We start from the raw sequence: 18,185 nt of genomic DNA, 5'->3' as shown, positions 1-18,185 counted from the left end.
GGCCCATCCGCCTTCTGGAGACTTATTTTTGAGTGTGCCCCCGCTGACTTCCAATCTGCCAGTAGCTGCATCTCCTTGCCTCAAGGTAACAGCCCCAGAATCAGCCCTTGACTCATCAGTGATGGGAGGTGGTGATGAATATCCAGCTCCCTCACTCCTCAAGTGGGGAAACTCTGAGACTTGGGTGCTACATCCTAGAGCTTTTCTGAGGTTAAACTTCTGTGGCCCACAGTGGTAACCAGGTAACCAGCATGTGTGTGTGACCTGTGTAGTGTGACTTGGGCCCTGCGGTCACCATCTTGAAATGCTTAATAACTTTTGGACAAGGGCCCCTGCATTTTATTTTGCACTGGGCTATGGGAATTCTGTGGCCAGTCCTGGTGGTAGCTGGCACGAGGACCCACTTTTCATAGGCTGGTTTACCACTTCTATTGGACTTCTCCTATTAGCTGTTCCTAAACTTCCTGATAACCGACTGGTCCTTAAACCCTTCCCACAGGACCTCCCTCTGGGAGACCCCCAAACTAAATGGTTGCAACTATCATTGGAATGTTGAAAAACACTATAAGGAATTAACAAAATCCATCTTACTAGTTTTTAAAAATAAAACAATTCACATGTGCTTAAAACTTACTAAAAATAGTGTAGTGATTATAGAAGCAGTCATTACTACCCCATATTGTAATACCTGGGGAGCTTTTATAAAGAAATAATTATCCCCCACCCACCCCCCCGGCAAAGCTTCCGGACTCCTCTGCCTCACAGACCAAGTGCCCAGGTGAACCCAGCATGCAAATATCTCTCTGAAGAAGTAGGCCAATAACTAGCAACAGAGCTGGCATTTAAACAGTGGCTCTGCATGCCATCTGTTTTTTTAAAAATTATTTGTCTTTGCCAGCATGTCAAGAAGAGTAAGTTCACATAATTTAGGAAATACTAAGGCATATAAATTCTTGATTATTTACAATGACAGGATTATCTATAGCCATCAAGTTTCTTTTGGTAATGTCCAACCTAATTTCTTAAGAAAGGGTCAGGGGGCGCCTGGGTGGCTCAGTAGGTTAAGCCACTGCCTTCCACTCGGGTCATGGTCTCAGGGTCCTGGGATCGAGTCCCGCATCGGGTTCTCTGCTCAGCGGGGGGCCTGCTTCCTCCTCTCTCTCTCTGCCTGCCTCTCTGCCTACTTGTGATCTCTCTCTGTCAAATAAATAAATAAAATCTTAAAAAAAAAAAAAGAAAGGGTCAGGGAAATGGACCTATGAGGAACATATGGGAGGATTCAATCTTCAACTGAAAGTTTTAAGAAAGAGATGTGAATAAGGGTTCTGGTTCTGAATAAGTCGGCGGAGCTCACCAAATCCAGAGCCGTACAGTATCTATGTCTGTCCAGCACCATGTCTGGAATGGAGCCAGTGCCTCATCAATCATTAGTAACTGACAAGACTTGGTTTATGGCTCTGCCTTGAGGTTTGATTACCAGAAAATGAAACTGCCTCACCCCTCCCAGTGAAGAAGCTCTAGGTTTGCCCGTTGGCCCTTTCTGACACACCTGAATTTATCAAATGTAAAAACCAGTGGATGAGAAAGCAGGGGGAGGAAGACGGCTCAGGTGGGACACTGTATGGGGACTGGTGGTTGTGGGTTACGCCTGTGGGCAGCGTGTGGGGGCTGCAATACTGGAGAACTGCCTGAAGAAATGGAAAGCCATCTTAGGCCTTTCTCTCCATGTGGAGCTGTGCATCCGGGTACTTCTAGGACCAAATCCAATCATCCTTAAGTCATGTTAGTTTTCAGTATGAATCCTGTCACCACCTTGCAATGAATTATAAATAGAAAACCTCGCTCTGATTCACTTTCCTCAGTGTTCAGAAAGAGGATATTGAGATTATTTGTTTTGCAACAATGGGCTGATATCTTGACTACTTCTCTCACCTTTCTCTTGGTTCACAAACTTTAGTGCAGTGTGACGGTTCAATGCAGCTGTGCCCAGAAAGGCTAGGGGTTTTAGGCTGCTTACTGGATAAATAATCAGAACAAAGGGAGATAGAGGTTATATCAACCCATTTTGAAAATGTTTTAAAATTCAAGACTTTGTCCTGATCAGTTACTGAACATGATGCATTTTTCTGATCAAGTTGTAGAAAAACATTTTTTAGTGAAAATTCTTTTGTCCCTCTGACATACAATCAGTTTAGACCAAAAAATCTCAGTAAGAATTTATGGATGAAAAAAAGAGGTAAAGTTTTGATTACTAACTGGAACACACTGATTTTGTACCAATGGAGGAAGACAACAGTGCCTGGGGGAGATGAGGGGGTGAGGTGGGAAGGGAACTAATTATTATTATTATTATTATTATTTTCAGAAGCTTTGCCTCTTTCCTGAATGAAAACTCCCCATGCTACTCTTCCAAGCTGCTGTGAGGACCCTGAATTCAAACTGACTGCTGGGACTATGATCACACCCGACAGCATCAATCACAAGACAGCGAAGGTGGCCCAACTCCTCTATTTTCCATACAGGACACTTATGAATGTCATCTACACTCATGACATTGATGATGATGCTATCGCCATAGACAAGTAATGCTGTTTGGAGCTGAATGCAGTGTCTCAGAAACAAAGGACTAACCTGAATTATTTTTGACTAAATTGGGAATCAGAGGGTTAGAAGCTCCGTGGTGGGCAGCTATAGTGGCGGCCAATTAACCCATACATCTGACTAATGTTTGTCCTGTCTAGAGTACCTTAATGATTGTAAAGTCTTTATGTGTGTCCAGGAGTACCCTGTCCATGACAATGACACTATCAAAGACACAAAAACCCCAATTACTTATCAATGACACTATCTCAGCCCTGGATGGAGGCATTCAGATCAGCTTCAATTTACCTGAGAACCTCTGAATTGTTGAAGTCAACAGTTTAGTCTCATACTGCTGTATGGAGTCTTACTGGTAATAATTTGGCTGTAAAGATGTTTTGGACAAGAGCCAAGGTGAAGAAAAGATTTATCATAGTAAGTCTGCCAAAGCTTACCTTTGGTAAGGCTTGATTGCAAGGCTGGCCCTTCATTAGCACCCGCCCAGGATTTCAAGAGGGTTCCCACCACTCTAACTGATAAGAGTGGCTCACTGTGCCTAAATTGTTCATATAAACAATGTGGTTTTTGCTGAACACATGATTTCCTTCGGGGAATATGGGATTTTAATATGTGCTAGGCAAGATGGTACCTGTGTGACCAGCCCCCCAATAAAACCCTGGGCTCTCTGAGTCTCTACTGAGCTTCTCAGGTAGATAACATTTCACATGGGTTGTCATAATTTGTTGCTGGGGGAATTTAGCATGTTCTGTGTGACTCCACTGGAAGAGGACACTTGGAAGGCGGTGCCTCATTACCTCCCAATGCTGCCCCATGTGACATTTCTCTTTGCTGGTTTTGCTTTGTAGCCTTCACTGTAGTAAATCATAGCCATGAGTACAACTTAAAAAAAAAAAAAAAGATGATATCCAAAGCTACCTATATGTTAACCATACCCATCTTAATAATAACTACATTAACACTGAAGACCAACAAGTGAGTTCTTGCTAGTCCCTGGTGTAGCTGTCAAGCACCATCTGCAAAAACACTAATTTCATGCTCATGACAACACCTCACGGTATGTCTTTCTGTTACCCCTACTTGGCAGATGAGGGAACGGAGGCTTAGAGAGATTCAGGAGCTCGCTCAAGATCACAGCATCTGTTAGGTGGCAAAGTGGAGCCATGGAATCTGGAGCACAGGTCTATATGACTGCAAACCCCTAGCTGGGAGATTGCGGAGGGGATCCATGGAAGCACACTAAAATAACACAAAACTTTAGATAAATGCATAGTGGTGATGCTATTGTTACAGATGATGATGCTAAAGACTGGCCCAGAAATCACTGGATTCATTTTGCCAATCTCGAGTTTACTTGGATCCCATAACTGACTCCATCTTTTTAGATTCACGAGATGTGGGATCTCAACATGGACAGACATCTTGAAATTCAGGGATACATCCACTCCCTCAAAGAGTATTAGAAGTTAGGCCAGCAACAACAACAAAACCCCCCAAAACATTAGAGAACATCTAAAATAAGTCCTTCATCTGATGATTGAGGAAACAGAGAGATACAGCATTTTGTACTAAGTCATAACATCCCAAACTGGGCTTTGGACTCTGATTCCATTCATTCCTCAGGACTGCCTCCTCCTTGCCACCTTTCTTCTTTTAAAATCGGAGTCAATTGTTATCCAGTGTCTGAGAAGTGCTTTTATATTTTTAAGTTAGGAGTTACATAGGAAAGAGATCTGCCATGAAGCTGAATTATACACAAATACTTTTCACATCAGGGAAACTTTCCGATGACTGGGTCGGTGGTGAGGAGAGGTAACACCCTTGGAAATGTAATCCACTCCTGCAGAAGCAGGACAGCCGATGCCCACTCCAAATGCGTTCTTATACACATAGGATTCCTTCCAAATGGGTTCCGAAGGCAGAACACAGGGCTGAGTTTCAAATGGGCAGAAAGTCACCTTAAAGCATATTTCCCCTCCATTTGGGAGTTGACACAATCGAGTTACAGACAGAGACTGTTTATCAAGGAAGCAGGAAAGTCTCTCTTCAAATTCCTCCCGCTTTTATAATCAAACAATAACATCTCCAGGGTATAGGTTTTAGCTACAGAAGAAACATATTGGAAATTGATTCAGTGCTGCTGGCTTGGCTGTGACAATGTTTCATAACCTGGTAACCTCTCAGTTTGTTCTTCTCCCTTCCCGAAAAGCTTTTAGCTGTGCCAGGGTGGCAAACCGAAGATAAAGCAAACATCATCCTTTTATCTGATCCTGTGCAAAGTGAGTGGAGAGGTACTGGACCACTGATAAGATGATTGCTAAATGACTCTTCTCAACTTCTGTCAATGGGCTGATGAAAGAAATTAACACTGACGTTGATAAGTTACTTTCTCAGGCTCTACCATTTTCACAAATGAAGGCTTCTCTCTCAGTTAAGCCCTACTTGCACATGTATGACTCATTAAAAAGAGCTCCAAAAGGCTCCACGTTGTAACGGATTCACTGAGATGCTTTCCTTTCTCTACATCTGGTTCTCTTCTCTAGGATGTCTCTTGAGTATGGATTTGTTCAAGTCAAGAACACCCTGTTCCCAAGATTACGCTTCTTCCTTAGTTGCATATTTCAACACACAGGTCAATTTTCGTCTCTACAGTGCACCACAGCCCTCACCTGATCTATCATTCCAGCACTCTATACCTCCTTAGCGCTAAGGTATTTGTCCAATGTGCCAGACTTAATGAATGTATCACTGGATTCCCAGCAGAGTGAGTGTGCGGATAACCTTAATTGAGGTGGTTTTTCATTAGGTATATAAGATTGAAGACTTACAGGAGGGACAGTGCCTTCCAAGCTTCTGAAAATCTATAAGCTCCTTCCTGGCAACTTTTTCTTTTTCCTCTCCTCCCCTCTTCCCTCCCTCCCTCCCTTCCTTCTTCCTCCCTCTCTTCTTTTCCTTCTTTTTCTCCCTCTCCCTTTTCCTTCCTTCCTTCCTTCCTTCCTTCCTTCCTTCCTTCCTTCCTTCTTCCCTCCCTCTCTTCCTCCTTCTTCCTCTCAAATCACTGTTACTTCTCAGTCACTAGTTTTTCATTCCCTTCACAGGAATAGTTTAGAAACGCTGGCTTTAACAACACTTAAGGCACAGACAGTTGAGCCAATTCATAACGTGTGGTCAACTCAGAATTATCTGTGGTAATATAGAGGAGAAAAAAGATAAAACTTTCAGAGTTGCCCACAGTCTCTGTTTCTAATTTGCTCCTCTGACACATGGTGTGCTTCAGAATTGATGATGGGTAACTATAGGGGTGGTCAGGGCTGTTTCCCTTCTTCCCCTCTCCTTCTCCTCTTGGCCAGTCTCTCATCTGGAGATGCCAGTGGGCCAGCCAGATGGTAGGTGGGTATGGAGTGGGTGAGGGATATATGGCATAGATCAGAAGGATAAACAGGATGGCTCATTCAGCCCTCAGATAGATACACTTGCCAAAGTATATTTGTGTTTTGCTTTGGATAGTACTTTTATTTTTATCTTTTAAAAAAATTGTAAAACATATTATAAATACAGGAGTATGTACAACAAGTAAATTTATTTAAATAAACACTCATGACCCACCTTAAGAACATATATAGTGTTTTTAAGCCACTCTTGTGCTCCTCTTTGGTCATATCCTTCTCCCCCTACTACCTCACCATAGGACAACCACACTATTGTTGAATTTCAAGTTACTCATCAACTTTTTATGTTATTTTTGTTTTCATAGAAAAAAATATGACATGTTGATTATATATATGTCTAGACACATCTCCAGAATTGTACTGGTTTATGATGTAAACTTTTATTACTGTGGATATTAGTCAAAAAAGTTTAAAAGACATGGCCCTTCAAAAACTCTTGGCAAGCACATCAGGGACTATATGCCACAGTGACCATAGCAACATTGTCACAATAGCAAAAAATGGAAACCAACCCAAATGTTCTTCAAAAGTGGAAAGGATAAATTTTGATACATTTATGCTGTGGAATACTATATAGCAGTGAAAATTAATCAATGCAGCAGCATGAACCATTATAGGTTCATCGCAGAAATCATGTTAATTAAAAATGCCAAATGCCAAATGCAACAGAATACATAAAATATGATTCTATTTGTATAATGTAAAAATTAAACAACAGTGTGATAAAGTATACAAATAAAAATGAATACTAAAAGGCAATATATATGTGTGTATATATGCAACACACACAAATACGCACACATATACATGCCACAATTTCTTTATCTGCTCATCTGTTGATAGGCACTTAAATTATTTCTGTATCTTAGCTATTGGAAAGAATGCAGCAATGAATGTGATGTACAGATATCTCTTTGAGATAGTGGTTTTATTTCCAAATAGAGGTATCCTATAATCTAGCAATCCCACCTCTGGGTATATGTCAAAAGGGAATAAAATTACTATCTTAATGTGTAGATTTCCTTTTATTTATATTGCCTGTAATTAATTTGGCTTCCTGAAACTAAAGATTGGTAACTTTCTTTAATTCTGCAAATTCTTAGTCACTAATTCTTTTAATATTATGTTTACCCTGTTCATTCCATTCCTTTTCTCAGGAGATACAATTAGTTACATGTGGATTTTATCACCTCTTACTTAATTATTTTACCCTCTCTTTCATTTATCCGCCCCCTCGATTCTCTGTGACAGATTTTCTGTAATTGTTAAACTCTGTCTTTTAGCTGAATAATGCTCTCATCAGTGGTAATCAATACTAACAGCTTTTAATCTTTTGCAGTTCTATTGTATTCTTTTTTGATACCAGACTCTTCATTTGTTTGTTCCTTTGTTAACGTTCATTTCCTCTTGTGTTTACTTTAAATACATCAAATATTTTTATTGTATATTCTCTACTGGATAATTCCCAATTCTGCAGTCTTTGTGGACTTATTCTATAGCTTGTCTTCTTTTTTTCCTGCCGCTTGCTAATGAAGTCATTGTTTCCCCTTTTTAGTGATTTTCTCTTATAAGTTCATCTTCCTTGGAACTTTATCTGTGTGAGATTCAGAGTGGTTGCATCAAGAGAAGACTGGGCCGGGTCTTGCTGTATTCCTGCAAGCACCATCAACATGAGTCTGCATTTTTAAAAACTTTTCATTATGATAAAAATTTCAAATATTCTTAAACAGTGGGATTGCCCAGCTCAAAAGATATTAATATTCTGCCATTCATGTTTCAACAATTCCCTCTTCCATTTTCTTCTCTGTAGTACGAAAAAGCACAATTCAGAACACTTAAAAAAAAAAATTCAAGCTTGGGGGTTTAAGGGACACAGAGACTGAATTAGTGCCTTGAACCAAAGGAGTATGAGCCAAGGATTTAGAATTTTCAGAGGAGACTTTTTTCTTTTTCTTTTCTCCCCTTACCCTTCAGCTCGAGTTAAGACTGTGTTGAGACTGAGTTAGGATATTATGCTTGAAGTCTTCCTCTGGGTTTGTTGCCACTGCTCTTGGGAATCCAGCTTGATGCTGGTGGGGAAGGGATGTGTTCTGAGTTAAATCTCACGCTGCTGAGGCCCTATTATGCTTTCATTGTGTCAAAAGTTTAGCTCCTTAACACCAGGCTCCAGGGAGGGTGACACTGTCCTGGGTCATCCAGGAGAGACTTTCCATGCCAACACCAAGAAAGTCCAGGCAAACGAGGACAGCCAGTCACCCTAGTCCTAGGTCATCAGAGACTAGTCCATACCCCATGGGCAAAGGCTGGGTATAGCACTCTGTGCCCCTGTCACCTCTCCTCCACCCAACTGAGGATTCAAGCTCTCTTGCTGTCCATGCCTCTGACACATTCCTTGTAGGCAGATCAACCACGCATTTAAGAAAAATACGTATATTTTTATATTATATTTTATACTTTTAGATGTGAAGTTCTGGGAAAGGACTTTGAAATTCTAATTTGAAGTATTGCCAGATAAAGGAACGTCTCTGAAGATTTGCTTTTTACAATTGAGCCCACATTTTAAAATGTATCATATGTCACATAAAAAATCTATACTTTCTGGCTTCTGGTGAAAAATGGAAAGACTTGGTCACATAGGGCCAGTCTTCTACAGTGACAACTGGAATTGACAAGGAGCTACTCCCTTGAGGTGGTTCGTATTCTCTCCATTCCCCAAACCCCCTATCACTCATGTAATATATGCTTGCGTATGTCAGGTCTGGGCCTGTCTCATTCTTTGACCCAGGGGATTATTTGAGTTTGCAACCCCTGACCAAGCAATCTGCTAAAAGGATTCTTGAATTGTGGTGGCTGCAAGGTGACCGAAAAGGTACCTGGCCATCATTTCGCATTCTCAGAGGTTTATTTATTCACAGCTATGGACTAGGCTGGGTTTGGATGCTGGCTCCACTCCACAGCAGCCATGGTGCTGAGAAAAGTATGCAACTTTTCAGAACATCCATTTCTCTACTGCAAAGGATGACCTTAGTAAGTAAATTGGGGAGTGGAGGTGCTTTGAGGATAGAACAAGACAACATACATAAAACATTTTGGCTAGGGCCCAGCATTAAGAAACCTTTTAATAGGTAGTAGATATTAAGGTAATATATGCCATCATCTTATTTCTTTCAGAATTTTTCTGTCACATTGGGCAGCTTTCTGGGGCTGAGGCACTCTGTTCTTTGACTTTGTTTTGACCCCTACCTATTCCTCACCATGCCGTAAGTTACACACACATCCTTAGGTTTACTTTACATGAATTAACTACCTTCTGAGAAATCGAGGGAACTGTACAAAAAGAAGTCACTGAACAGCTATTTCAGATTCTCTAACTTTGTGTTATAGAGCAACAGGCCTTCAAAAAAATGTGGGGAAAAAAGGCAAAAAATTATTTAATGTGTTTACCACTGCCTATTCAGTGGGCCCTGTCCCCTACTAGTACCTGGGTTAATTCATGCCAGCCCCTAAGGCTTCATGTCTGCCTCTGCCCTTAGCAGCTGAGCTTCCCTATTTGAGGAATACCACCCTTGCCTTTCCTAAATGTCAAGCCATTCCTTCTTTTGCTTTCCAGTTCCCTGGAAGGAGAATGTACCAACTTGATGACTCATCCTTTAGGATCTTGCTGGTACCAAGCTGCGAAACACTCTGTTGCTATCAGTCAGTGATACTGAATGTCTACCCTTTCCAGAGACCAGGTGAAGCATGACAAGCAACTTAAGAACCCCTACCTAAAGAAAATAAGAAGTAGGATATATATACATAATTAATAAGTAGAAAATTCAGATACACCCTAACAGAATACCAGGAGAGATCTTTTGGGGCAGAGAGTCCTTTGGAAATCCTTATGTTTTCCTGGATACCCACCCTTTCACATAAATACATGATTCTATTCATCACAGCACCACATAGGAGGAAACAATATGGCACATTTGATTATACTGCACTTGATTGGTCCGAGGATAAGTGAGGGAAAATAAAAATGTATCTCGATTTGAAAAGTTGGAACATGAGCATCATAGCGATTAGACAGCTACTTTTTATCATGTTAGTCTCCACAGTCTGTGTATTGTTCTGTAGGCTAAAGTTCAAACATCTAAGCCTGGCTTTCATGGTCTCCACAAAACCAACTCTATCAGTACCTTATCCTCAAAAATTACTCTCTACTCCAGCCAAGCTGGTCTTCCACTGACTCTTCTCTGTTGAAGTATGCCACATTCCTATCTCCAGGCCTTTGCTTATGCTCTTGACTTCAGTTGAAGGACATCTCCCAACCCCCTTGCTGATAAAATCCTAACACTTGGGACAGTCATTCCCAAACTTTACTGCCCACTAGAATCACCTGGGGATCTTTAAAAAAGATGCCTCTATCCCTAGAGCTTGTGATTTTTACGTGGTGTGACCTAAGCATCAGCATATTTAAGGACCTCCCAGGGAATTCTGATGTGTAGCAAAGTTTGGGAACCACTGGTATAAGTGGAAAATTCTCTTTAACTTCCATATCTTATTCTCTCATACTTGTCTTTTCCTTACAAATGAAAACCAATATTTCTGGCTCTACCAAAGCTGGACTCCACCCTATCCCATACACTCAGATGTATGCAGAATGTGTCTCAAACTTATTTGTGATCACATTGTATCAGAATCTTCTGTTTGCTTTTCTGTCTCCCTACTAGACTGCAGTTCACAGAGTACACGTACTATGTCTTATTCATCCCCTATCTCCAGCATTTAGCACAGGTTGGGGCTCGTTGAAGATATGCAATAGAGGCTTGTTGACCCAAGTAGAACTCACCTCCCTGGTGCAAACTACAGGAGCAAATACTTTATAGGAAGAAAAAAAAAAAGCCATACTTCCATCTTTCCAAGTCTACAACTCTCTATCTTGAGGGAAAACAAAACAAAACAAAGAAACAAAAACAGAGAAAGGGAGTCATAGACAAGGCTTTAGTATGCTCACAGACAGAAGTCTCCACCAAAGACTTATCTAGAGACTATCACTGGTAGTTAGAGGAAAGTACACATAAGGAGGAAGTCAACACTTGACAAGAACAGAGAACCAGACACAAAGGAACGAACAAACAAACAAATGAGGAGGATGACATGGATGACGTGTGATGTCCCAAGCACAAGGTTTAGCACAGAATGGATAGTCAGCGGATGAAAATGAATATTACTACTTCTGTCCTTGGTCAGAAGAAACCACAAGGTCCTATTTCCATGGATCTATTTTGTGACAGGTGGAATTTACATTTCAGGCTGCCAGATGCAAAACTTCCCCTTTGAAGTTTGTCACTTGGGTTAAAAAATGGGAGAACTCCATGTAGTCAGGTGAAGTTTCCTTTCCCAGGCTGTTACTTTATAGTACCTCTTAGATGTCATTTTCTATGTTTTGAAATGCAGAAATAGCATCATCCCAGGAAGTATTAATATGAAATCCAAATGATGTAAACTACTGCATCCTATTCTTTATCCATAGGCCTTATTATCTAAGTAGTTTTCCATTCAGTTCCAGTCTATTAGTCAACAGAACATAATTTTGTTTTCATCAATAGCTCACTCTTCCTTCAATTAAGCCTAAGCATGTCGGTATGCTATTCAAAATACAACATTTTTTTTCCCAATTTATTTATTTTCAGAAAAACATTATTCATTATTTTTTCACCACACCCAGTGCTCCATGCAAGCCGTGCCCTCTATAATACCCACCACCTGGTACCCCAACCTCCCACCCCCCCGCCACTTCAAACCCCTCAGACTGTTTTTCAGAGTCCATAGTCTCTCATGGTTCACCTCCCCTTCCAATGTACCCAAATTCCCTACTCCTCTCTAACGCCCCTTGTCCTCCATGCTATTGGTTAGGCTCCACAAATAAGTGAAACCATATGATAATTGACTCTCTCTGCTTGACTTATTTCACTCAGCATAATCTCTTCCAGTCCCGTCCATGTTGCTACAAAAGTTGGATATTCAAAATACAACATTTGACTTAAATAGCCTTCTAGCAAAGAAGCTATAAAAGTATGATCAAGCTTCTAAGACATGTTTTAATTTTATTTTTAGTATGAATGTCATTCCGTATACATTAAATTTCTAATCTTTTTCAAATTTTTTCAGTGTCAGATATTGATAATATTCTTGAAGTAAGACAGATAATTATCAAGAACTTTAATTGACTGGCAGCTACAGTAGCAGAAGCTCTGGTATTTCATTGTAGACAAAGGAAAATTGATTGTCATTCTAGAGAAAGGAAAATTCTAGATGTATTATATTGAACAGAAGATTTATTTGAACCTCTACATACTTTGTGGGTGACCAAGTATACATTACTCATAAATATGGTGATGGCAAACTAATCCAAGTTTGGTACATTTTCTCAAAAAGTAATTCAAGGTAAAATATGCTAATAGAAAGTGGTCATTCAGGTCATGCAAGACAAAAGCTAGGCATCAATCATTAGAATTAATTATATCTTTCCAAAAATGATCCTAATTTATTTTTTGTCGTTTTTTTTTTCTTGTTTCTTAAATGGTGGTGAACGTTTGTGTGTGTTTGTTGTACCAAGGAGGTAGACTTGGTAAAGGGTGGGCTGCTGGCTAACATTGGTACATGTTCTCTAAAAGCCATTCTCCCTTTCTTCCAGAGAACCTCGTGGAGGTTTTCTTTTGCTTTTGTATTTTTTTTCTGGACATATGGCCTCCTGCCTGGCATGTACTAAGTACTAACCAATGGCAGAAGGGATAGGTCAACTGCTGGTAAGTGTTTACAAAAGGCTGAACTATACCTTTCCTTATCACTTCTTCCTGCTGGTTAGGAAATGGATGGTTTTTCAATAGCCATCTTGAACAAATGAAGTAACCTTGGGAATGAAAAACAAATGAACCAGAAGGACAAGATAGGAAGAGACTATCAGCCTGGATCACCTTGCTCTGCACTGTCCTGTGTGGCAGTAAGAAATTTCTGTTCTTACTTAAACCACGATACTCTGGGGTTTCATTCACTTGGATCTGAACTTGACACTAGTGGTACTAGTAACTATGGAAATCCTGTCTTGGATTTAAAATAACTGTCGTCTGGGTAATTCAAACTGTAGATTCTATGTATGGATAACAATTGTTGACCATATGGTATTAGGTCATTAATATTAATACAAAAAAGGAGGTTTCAGAGCTTTTTCCATGCAGATGAAATAAACATTCAGGTCCTGGTTCTTAGTCTCCATGTAACTGAGGTTCTTGAATCAAGAGTCTGTGAGACCTTCTTTTTCCATCCTAAGAACCACAGTTGGAGACATTTTGACATCAGGCTAGGACTTCTCTCCTCTGTTGGGTGAAGAAGCTGCTGCCTTCATTGACCTTCACTGGAATCTGATCTACAGATTCTGTGACAATAGTAACTATGCAGCATGTGACTCTTTTATTCTTTCTGTCTCCATCAAACTCCAGACTGGGCACAATGCTACGTAGATTCAATGCTTTGTGGTTGGATGTGAAATGGTTAGGAGAACAAGGTCTATGAATTACATTGATGTGAAATGGAGATTGTACCTGGTTCTGTGAATCTCCTCTATTTGACTCAACACAGTGCTGTCCCACTTCTTCGCTTTCAGGCAGGCTATCTCTCAAAAGCACTTTTATATGACAAAATGACTTTCCTCCCTGGCACTGCTTCTTGTGTTATTCAGTGTCCGAAGTCAGGTTGATTCTGTCCTTTCTTCCTCACCCTATAATTTGCTCAAACCATTGATGTGAGTGCCTGAAACTTGAATAAAAAAGTTTCAAGAGCTCCTCTTAACTAGAGGTAAAACTTTTCTTGAGTCTTTGTTATAATGCAAATATGTGACCTGAAAAATCACCTGCTTAATCTACTGGGTTCCACCAATGTGGACCTGACTCAGTTTACCAGATTAGCTAGCTAGAGTCTAGAGAGAACAGGGAATAAGAAAATGAAATGGGACAATGGGAATAAACTGGCGTATGATCTAATAATTAAGTCACAGGGGGATCCTTATTGAGCACCTATTATCTTCCTGCATAATGTATTAGTTGCTGGCTGGACCCCAGAAAGATCCCTTGGAGGTAATTCCCGAAGTGGGTAGGAGAGTTCCAAGGCAACTCCGCAGAGCTCCCCCAAAGAAAGCCAGATCCGGGGCTAGACCATGCCCTTTGTCATCCTCTCCCTTGGTGAGAAGAGCCAGAAGGATTCTCTTGGAAGAGACTAAGAAGGCACCCAGCCAACAGGGGAGAGTAAACAGATTTCATGACCCTATGGGGCACTGGGGTATCTGCCCATTGGGCTATTGGACAGCTTGCTGTTTGTGCCTCTTTAAAATTTGTAGGAAATAACATGCATCCTCCACTTTCCTAGCATCGACCATGAGTCCTTGTTTTCTTGGATATCATTCAGTTCTGCTTGGCTTCTTCCTCAAACTCCTCAAAAGACATTTTCTCCTCTTTATGGGAATTTCTGGACCCTCTGCCTCTGCTTAGACAATTATTTTTGATGCTTTCACTGGTTGGTGTTTTTAATAAGAAAGTGTTATTTGAATTAATTCTCACTGATCATTTAATCCTATTAGATAATTAATATAATATGTAGGGTGAACCTATTACAGTTAAATAGCAGGAAAGAACAATTAGAAATATGGGGTTTGTGATCATTTGTGTTAAGATTTCTATTAGGCTAGGCTAGTCATTTTCTTGCTGCTTATTAACATGGAAGTCTGACATTTATTAGGGTGATTTTAAAGAAAAAATTTAGTTGTATTATTTTACTTAATTCATGAATCTTGAATTTCAATATAGAGCAGGCTTAGTTAGCAATATCTTGTCTTGTAATCAACTCATAACACTTTGATTAAACCAACGTGATTATCTTTAACCACAGAAATGGAAACATTCAGGTCACAAATTTTCTGATTATTCTTTTTTGTGACAGACATTAGCTGATATTTGGTTAGAAGCATAATATATTTAGATTTGCTCAGTTACTATGAGTGGAAAAAACACTCTATGGTTATATAATATTGTGAGGCTATGTGACAACACTTTGTTTAGACAAAATGAAGAATATTGGTTTATCAGGGTGCTAAAAATATATTCTCAGCCGTTCTTCTGGAATAAAAAGAAATAACCACTTGATCTATTGAGCCTTATTCAGTCTTGAAATGGATGAAGTTTGGGGCTCCTGGGTGGCTCAGTGGGTTAAGCCTCTGCCTTCATCTCAGGTCATGATCTCAGGGTCCTGCAATCGAGCCCTGTGTCAGGCTCTCTGCTCAGCAGGGGAGCCTGCTTCCCTCTCTGCTTCTGCCTGCTTCTCTCTGCTTACTTGTGATCTCTGTCTCTGTGTCAAATAAATAAATAAATAAATAAATCTAAAAAAAAAAAAGAAAAAGAAAGAAATGGATGAAGTTTTAGAAGGTTGGCTGTGGTGATCTTATTGACTGGTTAACCTAGGGAATATTCTCAGCCACGTTCTCCCTGCTGTCTCATGCAATCAATAGAAGCAACATACGAACTTCCCCAGCCTCCTTTGCAGCTAGGATTGGTTTCATGATCTTGTTCTCATCAATGCCATGAAAGATGGAGTCTACGGGGTGGATTCTGAAGAAGCTCTTATTTTTCCTTATACTTCGTGCCTTGAATGTAAATGGAATGCCTAGAGTGTCAGGAATCAATTTGCAACCAAAGACAACAGAGATGAGTACATAAAGCCAGGGCTCTTGATGACATCGTTAAGCTACTAGCCTTCTTTCATATTTACCTTCCTCCAGATTTTTAATTGTGTAAGATGGTTAAATGACTTCATTACTTATGTAAAACGGCTGGTCAGTTTTGTCGTTGTTGTTTCACGTGTAGCCAAGAGCAGCTTATCACATAGTTCTCCCCTAGTTTGAGGAGATAAATCTACATTGTGTGCAGACCAAGTCAGCCCGCTGTCAGAAATATGGTTCAAATCTACTTCCCTGAGAGTAATTGAAAGCAGCACTTTCCAAGGGAACTTTGTGTGATGATGGAAATGTTCATATAGACTACCATGAATATGTGGCCACTGAGTACTTGAAATGTGGCTAGTGCAAATGGAGGACTGAATTTTTAATTATATATAGTTTTAATTAATTGAAACTGAACCTGAAATAGCTACCTGTGTCTACTAGCTATCATATCAAACAATGCAAATCTAAAAAAAAACTTGAAGTTTATTAAAGGATAGATTACTGTAGTTCTTTTAAAAAACACGCAGCCTCTATCTTTATATATGTTATTTCATAGGCCCAGGAACACCTCATTATGGAAAAATGATGATTCAGCGGGGCTTTACATAGTGTCATGTTTGAAGGTTTTTAAACCGTATTTAACTTGAATATCAGCTAATGACACACAACTGATACCAATTTAAGCATTTTATACTGACGACTATAATAAAGGATGTATTTTTGGAATAATAATCTTGTTCAGACTGTACTCATTCAGCTGTGTGTTAAGATTTTTGTATCCTCAATTACAAATGCAAAGAATAATAATGGTGTGCCAGTCTCATTAAGGTGCGGGGGGTACAATAACTCTTTGAGATAGACTGTAAATTAGAGTTTGCAGAAGACTTCTGCATATTCAAGAAATCCAGGCCCAGAGTGCACCAGCAGGGCTCCAAGAGTGGTGAGGGGCTCAGAGCTGGCAGCTGAAGGGACAGAAGCAGTGGACACTCACCATAGCAGAAACCAGAAATCTGGGGGAAAAGGGGGCTGTCATGACCTCGAATGTGGAATTCACTATTAACTGCTATACCGAATGTGATTGGTAGAAATTACTCCAGCACGCCTTGGTGTCTTGTGCAATACTAAATAATCTTGTGCAATACTAAATAATTGCATGCTTCCTCGCACAGCAATTCCTAGAGCCTGAGGAAAAACAAATTCTGCAACCATCCACGGTGGCCCAGAACAGCTGAAGGTATCATCACTTCCGTCACCTGACAAGGATCACAGTCACAGACAACTACTCTGTCACCAGCTGCCTCTTGGCTGCTGAAAACAGGTCAGCAAAGGGTCAGCAAGTGTGTTGGGAAGCTGAGTCCCTTCAATCTAGGCCGATGCACGATTTCAAGACCGAGTTGACAAATCAAACTTATTCCAGAAACAGGACTATTCACACTCAGGGTTCTCCCAGAAATGATGAAGAAAGTTAAGTCGTGAAGTTCTGTGTGTAAAACACACTCTATTAAAAAAAAAAGTTCGATTTAAGAAAGCTACCGTCCCTCTTTTCTAACCAATGGTAGTTAGGTAAATGCTTCCTGAGATAATTATAGACACTGGATGGACTCGAAGTCGACTGCTGTCCCCAGAGAAGTTATGTGTCCTCAGTGTTATTCTCCTTTCGTGTCCACAAGGACTTGCTTCTCATCGGTTTACAGTGTGTTGCTTTGAAAACACCGATGTTTTCTTGACGGGTCTGGTTTTGAACTACTTACTTTACAGTAGCTTCCAATATTCGAGAAGATAAAAATAACCATGTGTGAGAAGTGAAGACCCAGTCCTTAGGGCGCATAGGGGGTGCAGTAGGTACAGTGTCTGACTCTTGGTTTTGGCTCAGGCCATGACCGCAGGGCCGTGAGCTGGAGCCCCACGCAGGGTTCCACACTGGGAGTGGTGTCTGCCTTAGAGTCTCTCTTTCTCCCTCCCCCTGTGCTCTCTCTCTCTCTCTCTCAAATAAATAAATACTATATTTTAAAAAAAAGAAGAAGTTAAGACCCAGTCCTCAGAGAGGCTAGGCGTGAGACACGCTCTATAGGAACCCACTGTGTCTGAAAGAAGGTCACATTCAGAAAGTATCACCCACAAAGATGTACCAAGATGTAAATGTTTACCTATGATGTGGCTCTGAAATGTGGAATCTGCAACTGTATCTTCATCCTCCTGCAGGCTCACACTTGCTTCTTTTATCTGCAGCAACAAGAAAATAATGTAAGTACTTATTTGTTATATGAAAGAAACTGTTCACAATCAGAATGATGGTTCATTCTGTAACAAATGTGGATATGTGTGAGTGGGTGTGTATACACACACAACACACATGTATACACACACATATGTGTAAACACGTATAC

General features: G+C 40.3%; 1 protein-coding gene across 1 annotated transcript in view; it reads right to left on the bottom strand.

Annotated features, from left to right (window-relative positions):
- Nucleotides 1-18,185, bottom strand: part of NCKAP5 (NCK associated protein 5) — a 962,745-nt gene that overhangs the window by 79,229 nt on the left and 865,331 nt on the right. Inside the window, 1 exon segment of the mRNA XM_044242595.1 lies at nt 17,946-18,021. Coding sequence (XP_044098530.1) covers nt 17,946-18,021 — 76 coding nt within the window.

The sequence above is a fragment of the Neovison vison genome, chromosome 3 (genome assembly GCF_020171115.1).
Source record: "Neovison vison isolate M4711 chromosome 3, ASM_NN_V1, whole genome shotgun sequence".
Taxonomy (NCBI): domain Eukaryota; kingdom Metazoa; phylum Chordata; class Mammalia; order Carnivora; family Mustelidae; genus Neogale; species Neogale vison.
The sequence above is the reverse complement of the archived record's forward strand: the minus strand, read 5'-3'. Positions and strand labels throughout refer to the sequence as shown.